General features: G+C 46.1%; 3 protein-coding genes across 3 annotated transcripts in view; 1 reads left to right on the plus strand and 2 right to left on the minus strand.

The window, feature by feature from the left end:
• The window catches only part of PPP1R14C (protein phosphatase 1 regulatory inhibitor subunit 14C), an 89,829-nt gene that overhangs the window by 16,706 nt on the left and 49,201 nt on the right, over positions 1–23,922 (plus strand). The gene's annotated exons all lie outside the window — the stretch shown is intronic.
• Positions 16,837–17,616, minus strand: LOC131514899 (voltage-dependent anion-selective channel protein 3-like). The gene has a single exon (XM_058735360.1). The coding sequence runs from the start codon at positions 17,614–17,616 to the stop codon at positions 16,837–16,839; it is 780 nt and encodes a 259-aa protein (XP_058591343.1).
• Positions 18,157–20,360, minus strand: LOC131514918 (small nuclear ribonucleoprotein G-like). Its single transcript, XM_058735405.1, has 2 exons — positions 20,179–20,360; positions 18,157–18,193 (listed from the first exon to the last, which is right to left on the minus strand). Exons 1-2 carry the CDS (start codon positions 20,358–20,360, stop codon positions 18,157–18,159), a joined length of 219 nt encoding a protein of 72 aa, XP_058591388.1.

Genomic DNA, 23,922 nt, shown 5'->3' on the forward strand with positions numbered 1-23,922 from the left:
GGGTAAACCAAAGTGGGTTCAGGTCATGAGAAGGGCATCTCTGGGGAAGTTTGTCACATGTGAACCTGGACCTACGTGATGAGAGATGACACCAGCTGTGCAGAGATCAGGGAGCACGAGCTTTCCCCCTGGGGGGCTCAGTTACTGCTAAGACCCTGAGGCAGGATGGACCTTGACGTGGTTGAGGGACTAGGGACAGAAAGAAATGAGAGATGACGTCAGGAATGAAAGTTGTTTTTTTTTTTTTTTCTTTAGAGAGAGTACACGTGTGTGTGTGTGAGTGGGGGGAGGGGCAGAGAGAGAGAGAGAGTTAGAATCCCAAGCAGGCTCCATGCTGTCAATGTAGAGCCCTACATGGAATTTGATCTCATGAACCAGGAGGTCATGACCTGAGCCAAAACCAAGAGTCAGACACTTAACCGACTGTGCCACCTGAATGAAAGTATTTTTTTTTTAAAAAAATAGAGAGAGAGAGAGAGTGAGCACATGCGAGCGGGGGAGGGGGTGACAGAGGATCCAAGCAGGCTCTGTGCTGTCAGCACAGAGCCCGGGGCTTGATCTCAAGAACTGTGAGATCATGACCTGAGTCAAAGTCAGATGCTTGACTGACTAAGCCACCCAGGCGCCCCTGAATGGAAGTATTTTTTTTTTTTTTTTTTTTTTTTTTTTTAAGAAAGGCAGACTGCCACGTGCAGTGCCTCATTTGGATGTGTCTGGAGTCTTGGAAGCTTGACTACCCTACGTTCTCCTACAAATGGACCTTGAGAGCTTGTTTGGAGGTTCTAGCAGGGGAGCGCAGCTACTCGTATACCCTTGACCGAAGAACGGTCCTCCTCTATCGGGGAAGGTCGTCCTCTTCGACCGAGCGCGCAGCTTCGGGAGGGACGCACATGGAGCGGTGAGGGAGGAAGGGGACACCCGCCTAGCCAGCCAGATCAGCCGAATCAACCCTGGCGATCAATGGGGTGACAGATGTCGCAGCCAGATCGCCCTCACATTGGAAGTATTTTTTGAAGAACCTCTCTTTTAGCGTAACATACAAGGCACACAAATCCGGAGTGGATAGGCTGATGAATATTCTCACGTTGAACCCACCACGTAACCCCTATCCAGATCAAGAAGGGGAGGAACATTGCTAACACCGCAGGAGTCCCTATTGTGCCCCCTTTCCATCATTAACCCCCTACCCCACTCCAAGGTAATCTGGTTCACTTGCCTTTTTAAAGAACTTCTCTTGGTCACCATTAAGGACGTGAGATACACACCCAGGTTGTTGCGTGCCATTGAGGCTTATTCATTTTGGTTGCCGTGGAATATTCCATGTGTGAATATATCACACTTCTTTTTAATCTGCTCTGCTTTTGATGGGCACCTGAGAGGTTTCCAGTTTGGGACTGTGCTGAATTGAGCTGCTGGGAACATTATTGCACATGTCTTTTGGTGAACATATGTTTGCGTTTCTGCTGGGTTACGTACGTAGTGGTGAAACTGCTGGCTTATGGGATGTGTGTATGTTCAGCTTTCCTGGGTAATTCCAGAAGATTTTACGTGGCAGCCGAAAGCAGTCATACGGACTCACATTCCCACTGCAGTATATGAAAGTGACATCCTTGCCAACACTTAGTATTTTCCCTTTTTCATTTTAACTGTCTGTGTGGTACACTACCACATTGTGGTTTTCATTTACGTTTATCTGAAAACTTCGAACGTTCAGCCCCTTTTATATGCCTCTTGATACTTTGGGTATCCTCTTTGTGAAGTGCCTGTTCAAATCTTTTGAGTTGGGTTGTCTGACGTACTGATTTTTATGTATCCTGGCTACTAATCTTTATACACCCTAGCTATCAGTCCTTTGTCAGAAATATGTGTTGAGTATTTCCTCCTATTTTATGAGTTGCCTTTTTTACTCTTTTAATGTTAAGTGTCTTTTGATGAGAAGTTCTTAATATTGTCAATTGACCAGTTTTTTGCTCCATGGTTAGGGCATTTCACATCCTGTTTAAGAAATCTTTGTTTGCTTCAAGGTCATGAAGATGTTCTCCTCTGTTATCTTTTGGAGGCTTCATTGTTTTACCTTTTATATTTAGGTTGGTAATCTAGCTGAAATTGATTTTTGTGTATGGTATAAGGTAGGGATCGGGTTCATTTCTTTCCCTCCAGTTGACCCTGTACCATTCATTGGAGATGATCTTCTCCCCAGTGCACTGTAGTCACAAATCGGGGGACCTCCTCTGTGTGGCTCTACTATAGATTCTGGTGAGTGTGTTTTAATGTTGGGTTGGGCCTTCCCTTCTTGCTCACAATACTCCATTTCCATTACCTGGCACAATGGTGCATGTGCTAAAATGGTAAATGGTTAGTAAATATCAGCTATCGAAGGAGAAGGTCTCAACTTGCCTTAAGGCAGCAGTATTTAAAATCCCTGGGCTCAGGCTCAAAGAAAAGATACTCAGATTTCATTTTAGAAAAGACTTTGACTAGTTAATTATATTTCTTCACCATGCCCAAATATGGTTTTGGACCCATCCTGCTGATCAAAGTCCTGAACTTCAAAGTCCTGACCTCAGACTATCTGGTCAGTAGTGCTGTTATCTATTCAACCATCCATCCACTTCACAAAGAGGATACCCACTTTGTTATGGGCCTACTATGTGCCAGGTATAAAGTAGGACTGTTAAATAATGGGATTCTTTTCGGAGCTTCTATTTTTAATTTTAGAATGTTTGTTGTTTCTTTCTTTGCAAGTTAAATGCTTCTTTCTTTACAAGTTAAACACTCCGTACAAGAAGGGGAGTTTTTGGAATTTTCTTCTATTTTGGGGATGGCTTTGCTGTTCTGTTATAGGTATTTAAAATTTGTGTGTGTGTGTGACAGTATGGGTAAACAGGCAATAGGCCTAAGGATTAGAACTTTTATGTTGCTATCAGAATATTTTAAAACAAATAAAACCCTACAAAAGGAAAGAGGTTAATTTTTTTTAAGCACGCTATTTCATCTAGTGAATTCAATGAGCAGTTAAATACTTTTCTTAGTTTCAGAATTTAGTGACAGCCCAAAGACCACATTCGGGGAAATAGAGACATGCATTTTCGAGAGGTTGGCACTGTGCCCAGAAGGGGCCAGTCAGTGTCCTTATATCAGGTCGTACTACAAGTGGGTGGTGTGCAGGAGGCTGCTGTTGCCTTGGTACCTGTCCTTTGGGGGGCCTGTCTATCGATGGCTTCTCCCCAGCCACCATCTTGCTCAGTTATCGTCGTGTCCTGGTTCATGGCACTGGATCTCTCTGCTCCTTGCCTCCCTCCAGGGATGTGAATGAGGAACGGTGGGGTGGGCAGATGGTCTAAGGTGGGGCCAGCCCTGGGCATTAGCTGGAAGATGGGACACTGGAAGAGGCAGCCATGGAGCTGGGCCACGGCCGGCTCTGCCCTGCGCCTCAGACAAAGGAAACAGACTGGCCGCAGAACAGGGTGTCTGTGCTGTAGAGTATCACTTACATGACAGAACTTTTACTCGCCTTCGTATTCGTTAATGTTGTCTCTGTTTAGCTTTTAGTTTGTCTCACTCAATGTTTTATATACTTAGTGGAAATCTCAGCTATCCAGAGGTCGCTAATTCTGCAACCTTAACCATTTGGAACATAGTGACGAGCCTGTGAGCAGATGGGTAACTTCGAGAACCAGAGGAGCCACCCTAGGGTTGATGTTTTTTATTTATCGGAGAGAGCCTTAGGCTTGCGAGAGTACGTTTACTGTTAACTTTTGCCACAATTCTAAAAAGCCTGGTCTCCTGACTTCTCAGTTCACTGCGATTTCGAAGCAACATACTAACGAGGCTGCTCGATAGAAGTACTGGGAGAAAGTCTACAAGTGACAGCTGACAGCCTGACAGTAAGGGGGTTGACAGAGAATCTATAAAAAGCTCAGAAGATTGGAGCCAACTCATGGAAGACAAAAAGAGCTCTATGCGTGTCAGTGGCCTGGAAGGTCATGTAGCACAATAGAACGTCTGCTCACAGGACTGACCGGAGTCATTAAGAAAATATTAATTCTCTTGGTAGCCTCTGCTTCAGAAGGCAGGCACATGAGTAATCCATTTAGAGAGATTTTCAGAAAAAGAGTCCAGATGTTGGTTATCTGAAATAATTTTTTTTTTTTTTTTATTTATTTTTGGGACAGAGAGAGAGACAGAGCATGAACGGGGGAGGGGCAGAGAGAGAGGGAGACACAGAATCTGAAACAGGCTCCAGGCTCTGAGCTGTCAGCCCAGAGCCTGACGCGGGGCTCGAACTCACGGACCGCGAGATCGTGACCTGGCTGAAGTCGGACGCTTAACCGACTGCGCCACCCAGGCGCCCCATGAAATAATTTGCGTACGTAGAACCATTGTTTCCCCCGGGATAGTAAATATTTTTCTCTTTCCCTCCCTGTCTTCCTTCTCTCTTCCTCTCTCTCCCACTTCCTGTCTCCCTCTTCTTGCTTTCTCTCCTGCTTTTTCTCTCTCCCCTTCCTCTCCCTACCCTTCTTTATCCCTTTCTCCCCCACCTCCCTGTCTCCCCTAACTGCTTCCCGTCCCCACCCCCAACACAGTGCAGTTTCCTGCTTATCTTTATCTTTGAAGGGCACAGATATCTGGTGGGTTGCTGGTAAATGTTCAACAACTGATTCTCAGGAAAACAAACAAACAAACAAACAAACAAACAAACCCTGATTGATAGCATTTGAAGTTTTCCTTGCTGTGGAATCTCCGTCCATGGTTGATTTCAGGCTACCGTGGGGAAGTCAGTGTGGAGCAGGGACAAGGGTTTCTTCCATCCAGAGACAAGAGATGTAAGGACCCTCAAGAGGGTGGCTAAGAGTGAAATGTGATAAAGTCATTAAAGAGTAGTAAGTTTGCAGTATTTATTACGTCGTTTTACTTGAAACGCTACTTGTATGCTTATACAATTAAATTTTTAATGACCCCACTTACTAGCTGGGTCATAAAATTCCTGGATATTTAACAGCTGCCTCTCATGAGCTGTGAGCCCTTTCCAGCACATACCCAGCCCCTCACGGGCGGGGGATACTGTGCCACCGTATCTGAGCATAACTGCAATCCGAATAACTCTCGAAGACAATCCCAGACACTCACAGTTCAAAGAGAGCTCAGCGATCATCCATTCTGACCTCTCTCCCTGCCATTTTCATTCCATCTATAGCCCAGTAAAAGGATAGTCCCAGGCTTTCACTGCTCGGATTGTCTCGTGAGTGCAGAACCCACGACTGACGGACACGTTTGAAAGTGAAGGGACACGGGCTGGTCAGGCTCCAAACCAGGACTGGAATCTAATCTCTTCCTCCTGCTGCTTCTCCAGCTTCGTTCTCATGAAAATAACCTGATTCCTGATTTCATAATGTGGCACAGACATGCTGTGTTTGTAGGGATTAATTTAAAGAATGCCACGTCGTTAAGTAAAATCAGCAAATGGTTTTTAGCCCTTATTATGTGGTAGGTGTTCAGTATCTCCTATTTAAAAAAAATTTTTTTTTAACGTTTACTCATTTTTGAGAGACAGAGAGAGACAGAGCATGAGCGGGGAAGGGGCAGAGAGAGAGGGAGACACAGAATCTGAAGCAGGCTCCAGGCTCTGAGCTGTCAGCACAGAGCCCAACGCGGGGCTCGAACTCACGAACTGTGAGATCGTGACCTGAGCCAAAGTCGGACGCTCAACCGACTGAGCCACCCAGGCGTCCCAGTATCTCCTATTTTTTGATGAAGAATTTATTTTACCGATTCATCACCCATCTATAAAGGATATTTATCGTACAGGTTTTATTTAACCTATATGTGCTTATTGTATATTTATTCATAGGTATGTGTATATGTAACACCTATATGGATGTATGTACATACACCTATATACTCATTATATGGTATCTCTGACATTCAGAACTAATAGTTCAAGTTATGATAGATTGGAAATAGGCAATTCTGTTGGGCCAGGGAGATGAGACAGGTTTTTAGAAGATCTTTCTAACCCTGGGGCATTGGTGCCTTTATGACATGGTTTTTGAGCTCTTTTGTAAAGCTGTATCTTGGTGTGTGTGTGTTAATGCGGCAGACCGTATCAGGGCTCCCGTAGGAGGTCCCGTGGTGTGGTGGGAAGGACAGAGCAAGGCAGGCCTGAATCTGAAGCCCGTCTCTGCTGCTCACCAGCTGGTGACCATTCTTCCCTTGCACTATTGAAAGTTGGTGTTATGGATATTTCTTCTTTCCTTAAGAAGACTTGGTTTGTCATGGGCCTCAAAATAGAAGCTCCTGAGTCTGAGGGTAAAGGTCTTTGGAAATGCTGACACCTTTCCTGGTGGGCACAGTTGCGTAACAGTAAGCAGTGGCTGTGTGGGTGCTGTGTGTAATGGGTGGGGGATGGGCTCCTGGCAAGGAATGTGAGCATGGGAAGCTGAGAGGACAGTCAGGCCATTCCACATCCCTAAGGGTCCAGATTCATCTAGATTCCTCACATGGCTGGATGTGGGCACAAGGCCATGTTATCACATCCCATGCTTGGGTGTCCCCTTGGTCTCACGTCAGCCATATTGTTGTCTCCATCATTCAGTCAAATCCTCTCAAGGCCAATGTGGCACTTGCTGTGGCTTTCCTCTTTTTAGTGATGGTGTGATGAATCACTCCAAAAGAGTGAAATAATTTTATTTCGTTTTGGACATCATTTTAGATTTACAGAAGGGTTGCAAAGATAGTACTGATGGGTTTTCCCATTTCCCCGTCACCTGTCTACTTCTAATGCTAATGTCTTATGATGTACATTTATCAAAACCCAGACATCAACATTGGTACCACTACAATTAAACTACAGTCTTTATTCGGATTCCCCTGTTTTTTTGTTTTGTTTTGTTTTGTCTTTTCCCACTAATGTCTTTTTTCTCTGGCGGGACCTGATCCAGGATATCACATCGCATCTAGTGGAGTTTGTCTTTGACTTCTCTCACGTCCCACCGATGCTGAGCCATCTAATCCAGTCCCTTATACCTGCCCTTCTCCATTCTTGTGAAAGTGCGTGAACTTAGCCCCAGCTCCTTACTACCCACATGTGGACCCTGTCATATTACTGGATTCCTGTCCCCAGATTCTCTGACCTTGTAAGCTGCCCAGAACTGCCAGGTGAGCCATCAGAAGACCGACTCTTATCAGGTGGTTCGGAACTCTCCCTGAATGACAGCTGCACTCTCCACGCCTTCCTTTCTAGCCTTCCAACATGACTTTGCACCACTTTCCAGGTTCAGCTCCAGCCTTCTAGAGTCCTTCGGACAGGCGGGTCTCTTGGTAGCCTCCTTAACACTGCTTCCTACCACACAATGGCCAGTCTTGAGTCCTTCCATGTGTAGAATCTGTGTCTTCCTTTCATGCTTTATCTTATTCAGTCTTTTGGACAGTACCTATGAGGGTGGCCACTTAGGAAACTGAGGCACAAAAAGGGTAAGTAACTGGCCATGGTCACACAGCCATTGTCTTGGTGAATAAGGATTTGGACTGAGACAGTCTGTTGACCTTAGGTTTTTAAGCACTCTAGTCTCTTATCTCAAATTCAAGATGGCCCTATGAGTTTTGCTCATGCCATTCCCAATATTCCTTCCCCAAACCCTTCCTTTTTCTTGGTGAGGATCCTACTCATCCTCCAAAGCCCAACTGAAACCTCATTTCCATGATTTTTTTTTTTTAAGCTGTAACCAGTCTGCTTACCCAGTGCTTCTTAGTATTTAAAAATCAATTAGAATAAATTCACTATCTCTCAGCTGGCACTTACCATATGCTGCCTGCGATGTGCTTTCTTATGGGCGTGCATCTAATCTTCCCAATTTGACTGTAAGCTCCTAGAGGATATGGACTTTCCAAGTCCAGCAGATAGTCTTTGTTGAATAAATGTGTTTTAAAAAAGTGTGATTTCCTGGAATATCGTTTGATACTTAATAGTGAAGAGAGTCTCATTTTATTTGAAACATATTCATGGCTTAAACTTTGCTTCCGGAGCTGCTATGGTACTTGATTACTCTTGACCAAGTGATACAGTCCAAATCAGCAATGATAATGGTAACTCACATAGCGGTTACTAGGTTCTGGGCTTTATTCAAAGTCCTTTCCCACATTAACTCTTCATCCCCTTAACAAATCTCTGAGCTGGGTATTTTCACCAGTGTTATTTCAAAAGGGTGGAAACCAGGCATAGAAAGATCCATTAGGGACACCTGGGTGGTTCAGTTGACTAAATGTCTGACTTCGGCTCATGGTTTGTGAGTTCGAGCCCCGCGTCAGGCTCTGTGCTGACAACTCAGAGCCTGGAGTCCGCTTAAGATTCTGTGTGTGTGTGTGTGTGTGTGTGTGTGTGTGTGTGTGTGTGTCTGCCCCTCTCGGCTCATACTTCGTCTTTCTCTCAAAAATAAATAAACATTAAAAATACTTTTAGAAAGATCCAATACCTCACTGAGCGGCACAGACGAGCTGGTGGAGCGGGTAGGTTTGTCCCCTGTAGGCTGGGTATCGGGCATCTGCTTCAGGGGAGTCCCTTCCTCTTTGTGTGAAGTCAGAGTGGTCATTTACTTAAGGCTATAGAACTTTGATACGCTGACTGTATTTTTTGAAAACGTGAGTTCATTACCATTGTGAACCTTTATAAATCTTTCACTCCTTGCTCTTTATGACTGCTTGCTAATTTCCTTTGTAAAATATTACTTTACCCATTAAAAGCACAAAGGAAGGCAAGCTTCCAAGTGTAGAGCATTTCTAAATGCAAGAAAGTCGCTCTGACATTTTCTGGGTGGTGATTTGCTCCCCCCAGGACAGGGGGTAGGTAATTCCCAGAACTCTTACCTTGTGTGCTTTCCCTGTTCTAGTGCTTAATCATTTTATAGCATCTAACCGTGTGTTATTGGGTAACCATAACACATGGCTTTTTTCCCTCTGCTAGGTTTGAGGCTGCTGTTTTTCTCAGAATCGGTTAAAATAAAACCTGGACATCATACCCCTGGCCTGTTTTGGGAAATGCAGTTCAACCGCAAGCATACCTGTGGTATTTTTCACTGACGTTTGGGTTTGCTGGCCTTGATGGCCACGTTGGGTCCTGAACATGCCAAGATTCCCTGATGACAGGATCCTCAGACCAGCCACACCTAAGTCATAAGTTATTCTACTGAAGAAGAATTAAAAGCTCTGCTGTGGGTATTTAGAACGCTGGCCCGACATGGCCTGTGCTTTCTTTTATTTATTTATTTTTTCCTTTTCTTGTAGGTTTATCCTTTGATTGATTACCTAGTTTTCTGGAGAAGGGGTTCTCGTGATAGCAGTGAACGGGAGGGACCCTGTCGGGCTCCACTAGGTGAGGGGCTGTGGGGGTTGGGGGTGGAGCCCATGCAGTGAATGCTTGCAGCCAGCCCTGTTGGCCAGGCTGCACAGGACAGCCTGAGTCAATTGTCATCTGTACGGGGGTGCCCCTGGCCTCCGTGCGTTACCAAGCCAGGAATTGCTCCTAAAAACTAAGCTCGAGGCAGGGTACCCTTGGCACACTTTGTGTCCGGTTCACTTGCAACTACCTCAAGTCTTGTTTCCTGCGTCAAGGCTTATCACTCAGTTTAAGCTGACCTTTCCCCTTGATTGTCTGTCCAAAGGGATGATGGGAGAACAGCATCCTGTTTATTTCTACACAGTCTTATTGAAAATACCGAAAAAAAGTCATCGGGCTCAGTAATTGTAACAACTTTCTTAGTTTGTTCGAAGGACGAGTTCTTGGTCTCATTCGCAAGCTGTTTCTTTTTTTGTGGTGTTTTGGTGGATTCGTGGACTGGCCTCTCGGAGCCAGTGGAGTTTTTTTTACGATCATCTTCAACTAGTTCACGTGCAGACACACACCCTCGCGTTTCATAGAAGGGCCTCCCAGCCTGCAAAGTCGGGCCTAGCTCCCGACACCTTGTTTGCTGGGTGGTTTTGCTGTAGAAGTTGCTGACATCACTTTGCCCTCCGGACACCGATAAGCCGGTCTTAACCCTCAGCAGAAAGGATGCAGGCCTTCCCGCCCGCCCCCCCATACCAAGTGTCGGTCAGCTTCTGCTTCAAGAGATGCATCTGGCAAGTTCCGGAAGAACTAAGATGCACTCGTTTTTGTTGTTTCTGTGACGCGATCTGGGGAGAAGAGATGGAAATCGAAATGGTTGTTTGGGCCTGTATATGGGTCTCACTTAATGGCGCCTTCAAGCCAGTTTTATATTGGGAAGGGAACTATCTTGGTAGATAAGGAGTGCGAATTCCTGCCAGTGTGACTGAGGACTGGACTCTGTCTATTGACAGCAAGGAGTGTAAACACCGGGTCATATGTGGAGCGTCCCAGGGGCAATGGAGCGTTTACGGAGATGTAGCCTTTTCACGCCTAACCATGCCTTCTCTTCTCCTTTCTGTGTGCTCCCGTCCCTCTCTTCCTGGGAGAGGGGGGTAGAGAGTGGGTGGGGAGAGCTACTTTATTGGGCCAATGGGACCTGCATCAGAACCCCAGCAGCCCGCCTGTCCAGTGACTCTCCCAGTGAGTAGATGGGGACAGACATTACCACCAAGGCTGCATCTCCAGCCAGGAAGACGGGCTTCTCTTTGCTGTTTTCCTTGTTTTCTGTACAGTCAAGTTTTACCTCGCTTGGAAACATGCTCTCCCCCATGGCTGAGCGCTGTGACCATAATCTCCTCGAGGGCTTTGTGTGTGTGTCTCCTGGCACCCAAGATGGCCCCTCACCACACCAGCAGGTACTATGTGGCTTTTGGGCACAGCCTTTGTGCCCTCCTTGTCTGTCTGCAGCCTGTGATCGGGGGCTGGCCTCTCACTGGAAAGGCTTATAGTGACCTGTCTTGGGCCCACCTGGAAGCCACGTTGGGGGGCCTGGATGAAGGGTCCAGATGGTCTGCCTGATAAGTCAGCTCATGTAGGAGGCTGGAGGAAACGCCAGGTGTGGGCAGGGGAGTGTGTTGGGGCCACAGGGTCAATGGAAGCCCTATGTGGGATGACAGAGAGGGTGGGGGACCCGCTCAGGAATCTCTGGAGACTCTGGGCTACACCTGGAAGGAAGGGGAGTTACAGCCGGCAGAGATTTGTGACTCTGCTCATATGCATGACCAGCCCTTTCAGTTCACTTCTTCAGTTTAAGTAAAGTCAGTATGATTGATTTATAGGCCTTACCGGAGATATCTCAACCAAAGAGATATGTCTAACCTAAGCACAGAAATAGACGCATCGCCTTGATTGCTTTGTTTCCTCTTCTGATTTGCGGGATCATCAGAGAGAAAATGATACCTGGCTTTCAAAATTATCGTGGTGGTACAAAATGCCGTGTCAGAAATTCTAAAGGGGATCTTTGTGCTGTCGGTGGTTGTGTCACTGACTGGAAGTGATCATCCGAGAGGAAGACATCGCTAGCCGCGGTTTGTTTGTCTCAGTGCCCTTGACCCAGCCAGAGGAGATATGGAGGCATCTAGGTACACTCTGATATGCGGATTTTCAAATCTCACAGGTGACTAATTTCTTCATTCACAGAGAAGGAGAAAAAATGAGACCCGTGTACTCCTTGGATGGCTGGCTCCAAACGTGCGTGCTGCAGGCAGAGGAAGTTCTCTGGGGAAAGTCAGCCAGCTGTGCTTGTTAGCTTTCTAGAGCCTGTCTGTTATTATGAGTGTAGTCCTTTTGAAAGCTCTGTTCTACTTCCTAAAATACCCTCCCAATCCACTTCCTCCTGTGGTGTCTGCCTGTCCCGAGAGTAGGGCCAGTGTGGGGAGGCCTGGAGAGAGACGCAGGGAGGAGGGACGGCCCCCACACAGGCCTTCATCCCCACTGTGAGGGGCATGGGCTGCCCAGGGGCAGAGAGTCCCCAGACTTGGGGGCGTGGCCACAGGGACCTATTTTTTTTTTTTTTAATTTTTTAATGTTTATTTAATTTTGAGAGAGACAGACAGAGTGTGAGCAGGGGAGGGGCAGAGAGAGAGGGAGACACAGAATGTGAAGCAGGCTCCAGGCTCTGAGCTGTCAGCACAGAGCCCGACGTGGGGCTCGAACTCACAGACTGAGAGATCATGACCTGAGCTGAAGTCGGTTGACGGTCAACCGGTCAACCCCGACTGAGCCACCCAGGCGCCCCTGGGACCTATCTTTTTAAATGGAAACTAACTGCAGATTTACCCTTTGTTAGAGTCTGAGTCCTCAAATATTTGTCTCCTGTTAAATCTTGCTGCTTTTCAGACTGATACAAATATTCATGATGACTCTTACATTTGTGAAATGAAGCAACCTTATTGTTATTTTTTAGTGGGTGGGATGAAACCCAAGAATAACACCACGCATAGTGTGTCAGGAAGACGAGGGTTGGAGTCACATACTGCCTGTGTGATCCTGGGGAAGTTACTGAGCCTCTCTGTTCTTTGGCTTCTTCATCTGTAGAACTGGTGGTAATGAGATGTTGTGAGAATTAACCGAGGTGATCTATGTTCTCTCTCTGTATCTATTTGTATAGTTTTTTAAGTGAACTCAAGTAGCTCTGTCTTCAGAATTGCAATTTTTATTCCCTCTATTTTCATCTGTTTGCCCGGAAGCGGCTGGCTGCTTCCGGCGAGGCTGGCATTTTAGGAAAGCTTCTTCACGAGTGCTGCCTAGCCCGCCATGGAACCCATCTGTACCCTGGCGACGGTTGTTGGGTGCTTTTTCAGGGAGGGGGGCACAGGTGGACCTTTTTCTTCCTTTCTGCTTCAGGATTCAGGTTGTCCTGAGAGGACACATTTTAATAGTATGGCAGAACTTGAAAAAAGTCTTGAATATTTAGGGGCACCTGGGTGGCTCAGTCACTTCAGCCTCCGACTTTGGCTCGGGTCATGATCTCACGGTTTGTGAGTTCGAGCCCTGTGTCGGGCTCTGTGCTGACAGCTCAGAGCCTGGAGCCTGGAGCCTGCTTTGGATTCTGTGTCTCCCTCTCTCGCTCTGCCCCTTCCCCGCTTGCACTCTTTCTCTCTCTCTCCTTCAAAAGTGGATAAACATTTAAAAATTTTTTTTAAAAAATCTTGAATATTTAGCTGTGAATTAGCATTGTTCTTCTCTGTCACCTTTGCTCTTTCCTTTTTCTCCACTTCCTGTTTTCCCAGGTATCCCCCTTCCCAAGTATCAAAGTGGTTTCTTGCACATAATGGTTTTCTTGCCTATACCTTAATTAGGAAAAATGTCACATATGAGCCTAGCTGTCTGGTTTCTAGATATAATAAGATGCTTTGTCCTTCGCCTTAATTGTAGCACGCTGGAGTGCTGAGCCACTGGGGGCTGCTTGGAGTCTGTGTGAACCATCTTCCCGACAAACAGAACATGCTTTGAGTGTATTTTTGTTACCGTCTTTCATTAATGTGACTTGATTTTTTTTTTGATTTGGAGCTATGACAGGTTTTCTTTTTCATTGCTTCTCTAATTTGAGACTTGAAGTAAAATTACTTTGTGCAGTAAATGGTTTGCAATATGTTTACCCTTTCTTCTCCTCTCCGTCCTCCCCCTCCTCCTCCTCCCCCCCCTCCTCCTCTTCCTTCTTCTTCCATAGCAGTTACTAGATAAAGTGGGAAATAGGACGTGGGGGTAGAATATGAATTAGCTTTTTGGAAATGCTAAGTCTGAAATGGGTTTTACAGCCAAACAGCCTGGGAATAAGTGATATTAAAGAAAAGAAGGGGCACCTGGGTGGCTCAGTCAGTTAAGTATCAGACTTTGGCTCAGGTCATGATCTCATGGTTTGTGAGTTCGAGCCCTGCATCGAGCTCAGTGCTGTCAGTCCAGAACCTTCTTTGGAGCCCTGGTCCTCCTCTCTCTCTCTCTGCCCCTCTCTGACTCACACCCTCTCTCTCTCAAAAATAAATATACATTAAAAGAAAAGAAAAAGAAAACCTAACTTTGTTATTTGACTGAATCCAGCTACTTTCACCAAATTGGTTTCTGTGTATAGATCTTTAGGTTATGGTCAGCAAGGGGACAATTTTAGTATGGTAGTCAAGGGTGCATACTCTCTGTCCAGACCTGCTGGGTTTGAATCTGCCTCTATTAATTCCACACTGTGTACCTTGGAACAAGCTATTCAACCTCCCTATTTGCCCAACTGTGAAATGGGAATAATGCAGCTGTGTACCTATGTTATAGGGTCCTTGCGATGAGCAAATGAGACGATTATACATATACCTTCAATTGTACAGTGTGGAACCTGTCACCAAGTAAGCACGATATTATAGAAATCTATAAATACCCACTTAAAGCATAAATATTCTGCTGGTTTGTGGATTATAGCTTTCATGATTGCTGTGGTAACTTAGACATTTCGCATTTGAAAGGGAGTGATTTTTTTTTTTTTTTTTATGAGTTTTCTTGGACTCTTAGCAAGCAACCGTGGCTGATGTTAGTTATAAATTTCGGTTGGATTTTCTATAGTACAGTTAGCCCTAAAATTATAAAAAGGAAAATGAGTTGGTGAAAATGGGTATATAAATTCAACTTTATCGCTCTACCTTGGCAGAAAAGAAATAGAATGGAAAGAAATAGAATACAAAAATTTTATTTTGTATTTTGTCTTAGGACTTCAGGCAAGTTCAATGTTCAGAAAAGTGCTTCCAAATGTCACGGTAGAGTCATTACAAACCTCTGTGTTTGTTTCTACTGGAGTCATCAACCTGGGGAATTTCTTTAGATGAGTAAGTAAAGCAGAAAAGTTTCAGTGATTTATGTAAAATCTCATGTTGACGCGAACATTTATAACCCTATTGACTTTAAGCATCTCAAAAAGCTAAAGAGATGTGCTATGGTGTAATACTCACTTTTTGGCTCTTCACCCATTTCCCAAGTTTTGGGTGGTTTTGCTTGCCAACCTTAAGTGGTCCCTTCTGATCAGGTCAAAGAGATTCTTCAGGCTTTTGAAGAAGACTGGTTGTCAAAATTTGATGAGCTAACTCGGGCAGGTTAAATATAATTTTCTTCTTTGATGTAGATGGACTCAGAAGTTCACGGCTGGGCTCTCCAGTAACTAACGTGCAGGTGCAGTGGTGCAGCTGTATATGCCGAACTTGGGAAACAGGTATCCCAGACAGCACGTGATGCCCAGCATTTGGCCTGTTATGATCTTGAGTTGAGGTGGCTCTTCTGTGGAGTAGGGAAGAGCCGTCTCACTCTCTGGCTCCTTCTCTGGCTCACAGGCAGGTCCGGTCACCCTCCGGTGAACATGGATGCCTGCCCCTTTGTCTCCTCCCCCACCTCATTCCCTTTATGACCACAGGGTGTGATTCGCCATAGCTTGCGTTTTGGGGACATCAGTTTTACACATGTGTTGGGCTTCTTTCTGCCAAAGATGTGTATGAGGCACCCCTGTTTTGCCCGGGGGCTCTCACCCCCAGGTTGGGTCTGTTTTCTCCACCGGAAAGAAAGGCTCCTTTGGGGCAGTCACGACACCAGTTTATTCATTATTGTATCTCAGAGCACACAGGTGCACACGGCAGGTGCCCCAGAGGATTTGTGAATGAGTTAACGGAGGAATGAATTTATGTCTTTGAGCAAACCAAAGCTGGGCACACGTGGGCCAGCAGAGAGACACGTGGTCAAGGAGTTACGGTCTTGACTCATCTACCAGACGTGGGAACGGCTGATTCCCCTTTCATACCTTTGATCCCTTGGCTGGGCACCCGGCAACTTCTGCTAGCTGATGGTGCCACCCATGGCTGGGTGTCGGCCGACACATTTTGCTGCAGGCCTTTCCCCTTTTTAATTCCAGATTCCCAGGGACGCCTGGGTGGCTCAGTCAGTTGAGCGTCTGACTCTTGATTTCAGCTCAGGTCATGATCCTAGGGTCGTGGGATCGAGCCCCGTGTCGGGCTTCATGTTGAGCATGGAGCCTGCTTAAGATTCTCTTCTCTTTCTCTCTCTTTCTCTTTCTCCTTCTGCCCCTCTCCCCTTCTTGCACTCTCTCTTTCTAAAATACAGAAAAATGCTAAAAAAAAAGAAAGAAAACCATCCCTAGCAAGTCAGATGATGGATTATGTTCCAAATGTGATGGGTTTATTTTATTTTACTCTGATGGAAAACCAAAGATTCTACCACAGCACAGAGACCAGTATATCCAAAGGTCATGAACAAGTGGTGTGGGGCAGGTAGGCTGTGATGTACAAGCTGGAGGCTCAGGTCATTTCCTTTGTAACAGTCACTACAGTTTCCCTGATGAGCACATTTAAAATAACACTGAGGAGAGGCACCTGGGTGGCTCAGTTCATTAAACGTCCGGCTTTGGCTCAGGTCATGATCTCGCAGTTCGTGAATTTGAGCCCCAGGTCACGCTCTGTGCTGACAGCTCCGAGCCTGGAGCCTGCTTCGGATTCTGTGTCTCCCCTGCTCTCTGCCCCTCCCCAGCTCATGCTCTGTCTCTCTCTGTCTCTCAAAAATAAATAAACATTAAAAAAAAATTCAAATAGAAATAGAAATAAAATAAATAAAATAAAATAACACAGTGGAGATCAACTGCAACGCGGCACAAGTATGACAACCTTCGGGCACGCCTTCAAGTTCCTTCCTTACAATGCACTTGCGATCTTTACACTTCAGTGTGGGGAGGATTACAATTCTTTGGAAGAATAAGAAGTTCACACTTTTGAAATTTCACGGAAGAATTTTAAGGCCAAAACATAGTGGGTTCTCTTCACCTCCAAGGACAAATCAGGTGCTTTCCTCAAAACCACAATAGGCTTCTCGTTCAAATCCCAGCCCAACCTCGTGGCCTCCTGCATTGACATTCTTTCTGTCCATGAAAGCTGGTAGGATCAATTTGACTCCTGGTCCAAGGGTCTGAGTATAACCCAGTCCGGTCGGGCTCGTCTTATTTCCTGTAACAGATAGAGAAGTTCTACAGTCCGGGTATTGTTACTGCCAGCCAGCCAAGCAACGTTTATTGATGTTCCAATCTTCTCATTAACCTCCTGGTAGACAGACCCTCCAAATTCAGGGCCATCACTCACATGCATGTGCAGCTGGAAGTCGGCAGCTGTGTAACCCAGGGCGACACCATTCTGTGGCAGTTTGGATCTGGCTGTGTCAAAACTCGTCTGAGAGCCAGCAAGCCAAGCTCCAAAGCCAAAGATGGTTGGTCCAGAAAAATCTGCATCAACATTACTGCCGAGACTGAAACAATCCCATTTGTAGGAGGCCTTCAATTTCCCACTCTTCTTTCCTGGGTTCGGTGCAAATACGGTATGGAGAGTACGTTTCGACCCTTCAGCCAACTTATTCTGTGAAGCGATTTCCGTTCCAAGAGTATCGTCTGTGTTCCATTTCTGGGTGAAGGCAAGTCTGTAGCTACAGACCTTATACGTGGTCTCTAGGTTGCCTGATGTTTGCTCTGTGTCAGTGTAAGCATGACCAGAAGTAGAAAATTCCACTCCCCTACACGACTTAGTTCTCAGACCTACTTTGACCGAGCCAAATCCATAGCCTTTGTTGAAGTCATCTTTGGCAGCCTTCCCTAGGTCACAGTAAGTCGGTGTGTTACATATACCTCCAACCAGAGGGCTGGTCTCCACTCCACCAAGGCAACACTCCACCATTCCTAATTTCTAATGTATGTGTTCTTTTTTTAAAAAGTTGTTTTCATGTTTATTTATTTTGGAGAGAGAGAGAGAGAAAGAAAGAGCATGAGTGGGGAGGGGCAGAGAGAGAGAGGGAGACACAGAATCCGAAGCAGACTCTAGGTTCTGAGCTGTCAGCACAGAGCCCGATGAAGGGCTCGAACCCAGGAACCATGAAATCATGACCTGAGCCAAAGTCAGATGCTTAACTGACTGAGCCACCCAGGCACCCCTCTAATGTATGTGTTCTTAACTTTCCTGCCTTTCAGTTTAGCTGGGGTGCTAGTTAACTTCTTTCCCCTTTCTCTCTCTCTCTCTTTTCTTCCTTCCTTCTTTTCTTTTCTTTTCTTTTCTTTTCTTTTCTTTTCTTTTCTTTTCTTTTCTTTCTTTCTTTCTTTCTTTCTTTCTTTCTTTCTTTCTTTCTTTCTTTCTTTCTTTCTTTCTTTCTTTCTTTCCCTTCCTTCCTTCCTTCCTTCCTTCCTTCCTTCCTTCCTTCCAATTTCCTGCCACTTTCCTTGCTTATGAAATGACAGCAATGGTGTGGCCTTTTAGGGCGCTGTGAGGACACAGGGTGTGACCGCATGGGAAGCACTTGGGAGAGGCCTCCAGGAGTCGGTCTGATCGCTGAGTCACCCGTACTGTCCTGTCCACATGCAGAGCTGCTCCTCCTGAGGCCCAGGCCATCTCTCCTTTACTCTCCGCCTTGCCGGCTACCTCGCTGCTTTCCTGACTTTGTTCAGCTTGCCAGGGGGCCCCTCCTCACGGCGTCCATGGGAATTTTCTAGCAACAGCCTGCCGTATCCCTAGCGCTTAGCTCAGTGTCTGACAAATAATGCATATCCATGATTAACTGTTGGTTGGAAGATGCTGAGAGTCTGGCCTCACCTCCTCATGGGTGTGGGGCTGGCCTGTAGCCTCCTGTCTGTGATAGGAGCCTAATGACCATTTACAATTCCAGCTGCCAGTGACAGGTCAGCTCACGGTGTCATTCCAGAATGGCTGGATTACGTCGCGGTCAGGAGCAATCAAAAATTTCAGTGGCTAAAAATAATGTCTTATTTCCCACTAATGCTGTGTATCCAGTGTTGACTGATGGGGGGTTCTGCTCTTTACTGTCACTCAGGGACCCAGACCCATGAGGCTCTGCCTAGAAACATGCTTCTATAACCAGCAGGGCAGGGCGAGGGCCCTGGGAGGCACCCGTGGGCTCCTAAAGCTTCCACCGGAAAGGGCACACCTCACATCCGCCTCCTAGCCCACTGGCCCAGCAAGCCTCACTCCACGTCTTGCTTTTGAGGGAGCAGCACAGCACAGACCTACCTGGGACCTGGAAGGAACCACGAGAACACTTGTGAGATTTTGCAGATAAAGGGAGTGCTGCCTGATTGTTACTGTCACTCTCTGAAAGGGTTGCTCCATGCCGCCCTCCATCCTCGGTTAATATAATTATTTTATTTAGTTAGGAACAAAAGGCATTAATCCCGGGGAGCTTAACAACTGGAGTTTTCCTTCATGACGGTCTTCCAAAGCTCTCAGGAACAATTTCCTCATCCACTTTGAAGGAAATAACCATCTGTCTGAAGAAAAAATGTCCCAAATAATCTAGAGCTGGGTTTCCAAGGGGGAGTGATTTACATGAAAAGCCCCTCAGTCAATCAGTTGTTCTATTGAGACCCTTCATGTGTTCAGGGTTTATGGGGCCTTTAATCTTGGCTCATATGTGGACTGTCATTGTGCGGATAAGCTCCTGTTTTGATAATCTTTGTGGGAAGCCTAAATAAGCCTCTGGGGACTAGCCCCTCTGGGCTCAGCACTGAGCTAGGAGCTGGGGTTCCCTGGTTATATGGCAGAGTCACTCATAAACAAAGGGATGGCAGCTTGAGAGAAGGAGAAGTAAAGGGGAGTGTTGTGCCTGAGAATGAGGGGAGGAGATAGCAGGTTTGGGTGGGGGGGCTCCCCCAGAAGATTCTGGAAGGCTGAGAAATCAGCTAGCCTGAGGTAAGGAGGAGGGTGTGGTCCAGGAGATGGTTACAGGCCCTATGGCCGCAGGGGCTGGAGCCACGGAGGGGTTCCTACTGTGAGCACTTAGTGGGCCAAGTCGGGGAGTCAGAATTTTGAGATTAGTTGGAAGCCATTGAAGCAGAGGAATTGCGGTGGTCAGATTTGAATTTTATTTTATTTTATTTTATTTTACTGTTATAAAAGTTTATTTCACAAAGAAGTTCAATAGGGAAATGCGCACAACCTGATTTTTATTTTTTTTAATGTTTATTTATTTTTGAGAGAGAGGGCACAGGAGGGGAGGGGCAGAGAGAGAGGGAGACCCAGAATCCGAAACAGGCTCCAGGCTCCGTGCTGTCAGCACAGAGCCTGACGTGGGGCTCGAACTCACAAACTGTGAGATCATGACCTGAGCCGAAGTTGGACGCTTAACCAACTGAGCCACCCAGGTGCCCCTGATTTTTATATGATAATAAACAGGTGCTGTGGAAGGGAGCACTCTCTCTGGTGAACCCAGCCATGGTCTCTGCTCTAGCCAACGCTTCCGTCATGGTGATGCTCTTTCCTCTCTTTATCACCCTTCCCACATTGTTCTGTTGCCTACTGGTTGCCGTCCCCACGCGTTCATCCATCAAAAGACTCATAAAGGGACCAAATCCCCCTTGGCCTTGTCTGCCACCATTTAATTGTGACCGTAACTTCTTGCCCATAAATTTTTCCATCCCAGGAGGGGAGTTTTGCTTCCAGTGTCTGCTCAGCGAGCTCAAAGATGCCTCAAAACAAAATGCCTTGGATTTTTAAATTTAACTTATGCTCAATTTGTTCGTTCTTTCCTACATGCCTTACTTTTCGGTATGATTTACGTTGCCACAACTAATTACTCTCTGTAGTGTTTCTGTTTTAAACCGCAAGTTCTATTTCATACTGAATAACCACGTTTAAATCTGATCATTTCCAGTATTTTTTTTACCTACACAGAAAATTCAGCAATGTGGAAAACCTGACGTAGAATATTATACTCTATCGTGGATACAGTCACAGCGGAGAGAGAGATCTATTTATTGTCAGGATTTATTTATTTCCTGAGGTGATTGCTACAGTTTGTTGTCCTGTCAACATTTAACTTCGTGTGTGTGGATTTAAAGCGCTAAGGGTTTCTAATTTCGAACAGGCGAATCTACTCCTGGTTTTGTCGGTTTTATGGTGAGATGATCTGGTTTTTTTGAATCTTTCTTCTTTCGGTGAGAGCTTAATCAGGTGGTCAGACAAATGTTTATACCATTTCTGAAACTATGAGTTTTGTTCCTAAACGATTGAAGGCAGATTGGGATTTTGAGAAGACCCATGTGGCTGCTGTGTGGGCCACGCCGGCAGTGTTAAAGGTCAAGAGAGAGTGACATGGCGGGAGGGAGCCACATGGCCTGGGCCAAGGTGTTGGGGGTGGGGATGGGGGTGGGGTGGGCAGATACAGTGCCCTTTGGAGGTAGGATTGACGGGATTGCCCGTGGATGGGTGCGACGTCTCACAGGAAGGCACATTTGCTCAGGGCCTGCTGTCCTGGTAGGCGGTGCACCTGGGAACCAAGAACGGAGATCAGAAGCCTGATGGGCGGTGAACAGAGCAAAAGGAGCTACCTTCTTCCGCGACGTTTCAGTTACCCTTTATTTCCTTGCTAAATTCCTATTCCTTGGAGTTAGTTTTTCTGGATGTAACCGAAATCAGTCCTCGAGGGTCTGTGCAATCCCTTTTCCTCAAAAGGGCCTGGTGAAGAGTGGCGCATTTAAAATGTTTTGTGTTCACTCCCCACCGCCCCCTGGATTTCTTTCCGTTGACACAGTGCCCACTCAGATAGTGGTCATAATGCAATAGAGAAGATTTGCAGTGTTCTTTGATGACTTAATTGACATCCTCGTGCCATTTTTCACGGTCACTGTTATTGAATTTGAGGGGGACTCTGGTCTCTTGATTGGATAAGGAAGACACCTGGGTGTCCCTGATTGAATTTGGCAACAGTTCTAGTCTCCTGGTGGAGGATCCTTGCCCAAGTCTCATCTGCAATATATTATCAAACCATCTTTTATGTTGGAGGGATTTCTGGTGATGGCTGAGCTCATCGTGTCGATATTGATTGTTTTAGCTTTCCTTTCCATGGGGACGTTTTCTGACTCCACATTCTAGGCTACTCTCATTTGGAACCTATAAAACCTTTCTTCAGACCAATATAGAAGGTTTTATTTTCCAGCACGCCTCTGGATAGAGTTTGAAAGCCACGGGGCGCCTGGGTGGCGCAGTCGGTTAAGCGTCCGACTTCAGCCAGGTCACGATCTCGCGGTCCGTGAGTTCGAGCCCCGCGTCAGGCTCTGGGCTGATGGCTCGGAGCCTGGAGCCTGTTTCCGATTCTGTGTCTCCCTCTCTCTCTGCCCCTCCCCCGTTCATGCTCTGTCTCTCTCTGTCCCAAAAATAAATAAAAAACGTTGAAAAAAAAAATTTGAAAGCCACGGACACCTTAACATCAACAACCACAGCTTGAAATCTTAATTGTGGCTGATGCTATACTGAATCTAACGGCTGCCACCTCACCTCATCCTAGTTCACTGAATTGAGTCACACAGATAGATCTGTTCTGCGTTGTAATCCCTGACTCTCCTCCACACAGAGCACCTGCAGGAAAAAGCTGCAGGAAGCAGAAGGCCAAGAGGGTCACTGTTCAGCAAGGCCTTCCAGGCTCTTAGCCAGACCTTGGTTGCCCATTTCACTTGCAGGTTCAAGAGGGAAGAAAGACGGTTTTGGTTCAAACCACTGTCAGGTCAAGCTGCCTGACCCAGGACAAGGCCTATGACCTCTTGAAGTCTTCATTTCCTCAGTTGTAATAATGGCACCTGCTACAAGGGTTGAGATGAGAAGTAATTAAACTCTTTTTAAGTTTATTTATTTTTGAGAGAGAGAAAGAGTGCACAAGCAGGGGAGGGGCAGAGAGAGAGAGAGAGAGAGAGAGAGAGAGAGAATCCCAAGCAGGCTTTGCACCTGATGCAGGGCCTGATCTCACAAACTGTTAGATCATGACCTGAGCTGAAGTCAAGAGTTGGTTAACCAACTGAACCACCCAGGCGTCCCTATGAAATTCTTGGTTATAAAAGTTATCGGCATCGTGCCTGGTACCGTGGTACTAATAAATATTAACTACTATTGCCTTGAAGAAAAGAGGAATGTCTTACTCGAATTTGTACTTCTTGCCCAGACCTAGGACTGTACTTTGTGATAATTTGTGTTTTAGACAGGTGTCTTAAAGAAAATAAACACATTGGCTCGAAGTCACTCTTTCATAGGAGATTCATGGTTCAAGACTTTTTTTATTATTAATCAATGGACATAATAGTCCCTGCTCTGGAACTGATTTACTGATTCTTAGACGGTGTAGGTCAGGTGGTTACAGAAGCAATCTTCTGGACAGAGGCCAATAACCGTTAACAACTGCACAATAACACTTACGTTTTAAGCTCTGAAAACAAAGGCATCACTCAGGTATGATAAGGAATTTGGATCATGACTAATCTTTTCGCTGGCCTGGGTCTGTTGTTGACTTCCTCAGACTTACAGTAGCTCTTGGTGAAGCGCTGACCATAAGGCAGACACTGTGTTAGGCAAAGGACATGCTATTGAATCCTTAGGACAGCCCAGTGAGGAAAGTTCTATTATTATTTATTCCCATTTTACGGATGAGGAAATTGAGGTACAGAGAGGTTGAGCTCACACAGCTAGTGATTGGCAGAGCTGGGGCCAAAACTCTGGGCTGCTTGGCTTAATGTCTGTGTTCTTGACACACTCTTACTGCTCAAAGGTAAGAATGATGTTGGATTTGAATATTCCCTTGAGAGCAACTATTTAGTGGGGCGATAACCATGCGCAAGGTGGTCCCTGGGGCCCAGCGGAAAGGAGCCTGCTTTCGGTGTCCAGTTACACGTTGTTTCCAGCATTGCTGTCGTTTGTTGTGGAGGAAAAGAGAGGGCTAGCCGAACTTTCTTTTGTGTGGCCTCTGGTCTGTTGATCTCTTCTGAGAGATTTATTCATTCGCTCGTCCGTTCTTACCACTCTGCCTGGACGCACTGTAAACTCATGACGACCAACGACAGGCAGGCCCAGCACGTGCACGACGATTGTCCCGTCTGTCATTCCTCCACACCTTCTCCACTGGCCTCACCTCAGCCGATGACCTTGCTTTCTGGTTTCCCACCGAGAAAATGGAGACAATTGGAGGGAACTTCCATGGGCTCCCAGTGCCCCGCA

The sequence above is a fragment of the Neofelis nebulosa genome, chromosome 6 (assembly GCF_028018385.1).
Source record: "Neofelis nebulosa isolate mNeoNeb1 chromosome 6, mNeoNeb1.pri, whole genome shotgun sequence".
Lineage (NCBI taxonomy): Eukaryota > Metazoa > Chordata > Mammalia > Carnivora > Felidae > Neofelis > Neofelis nebulosa.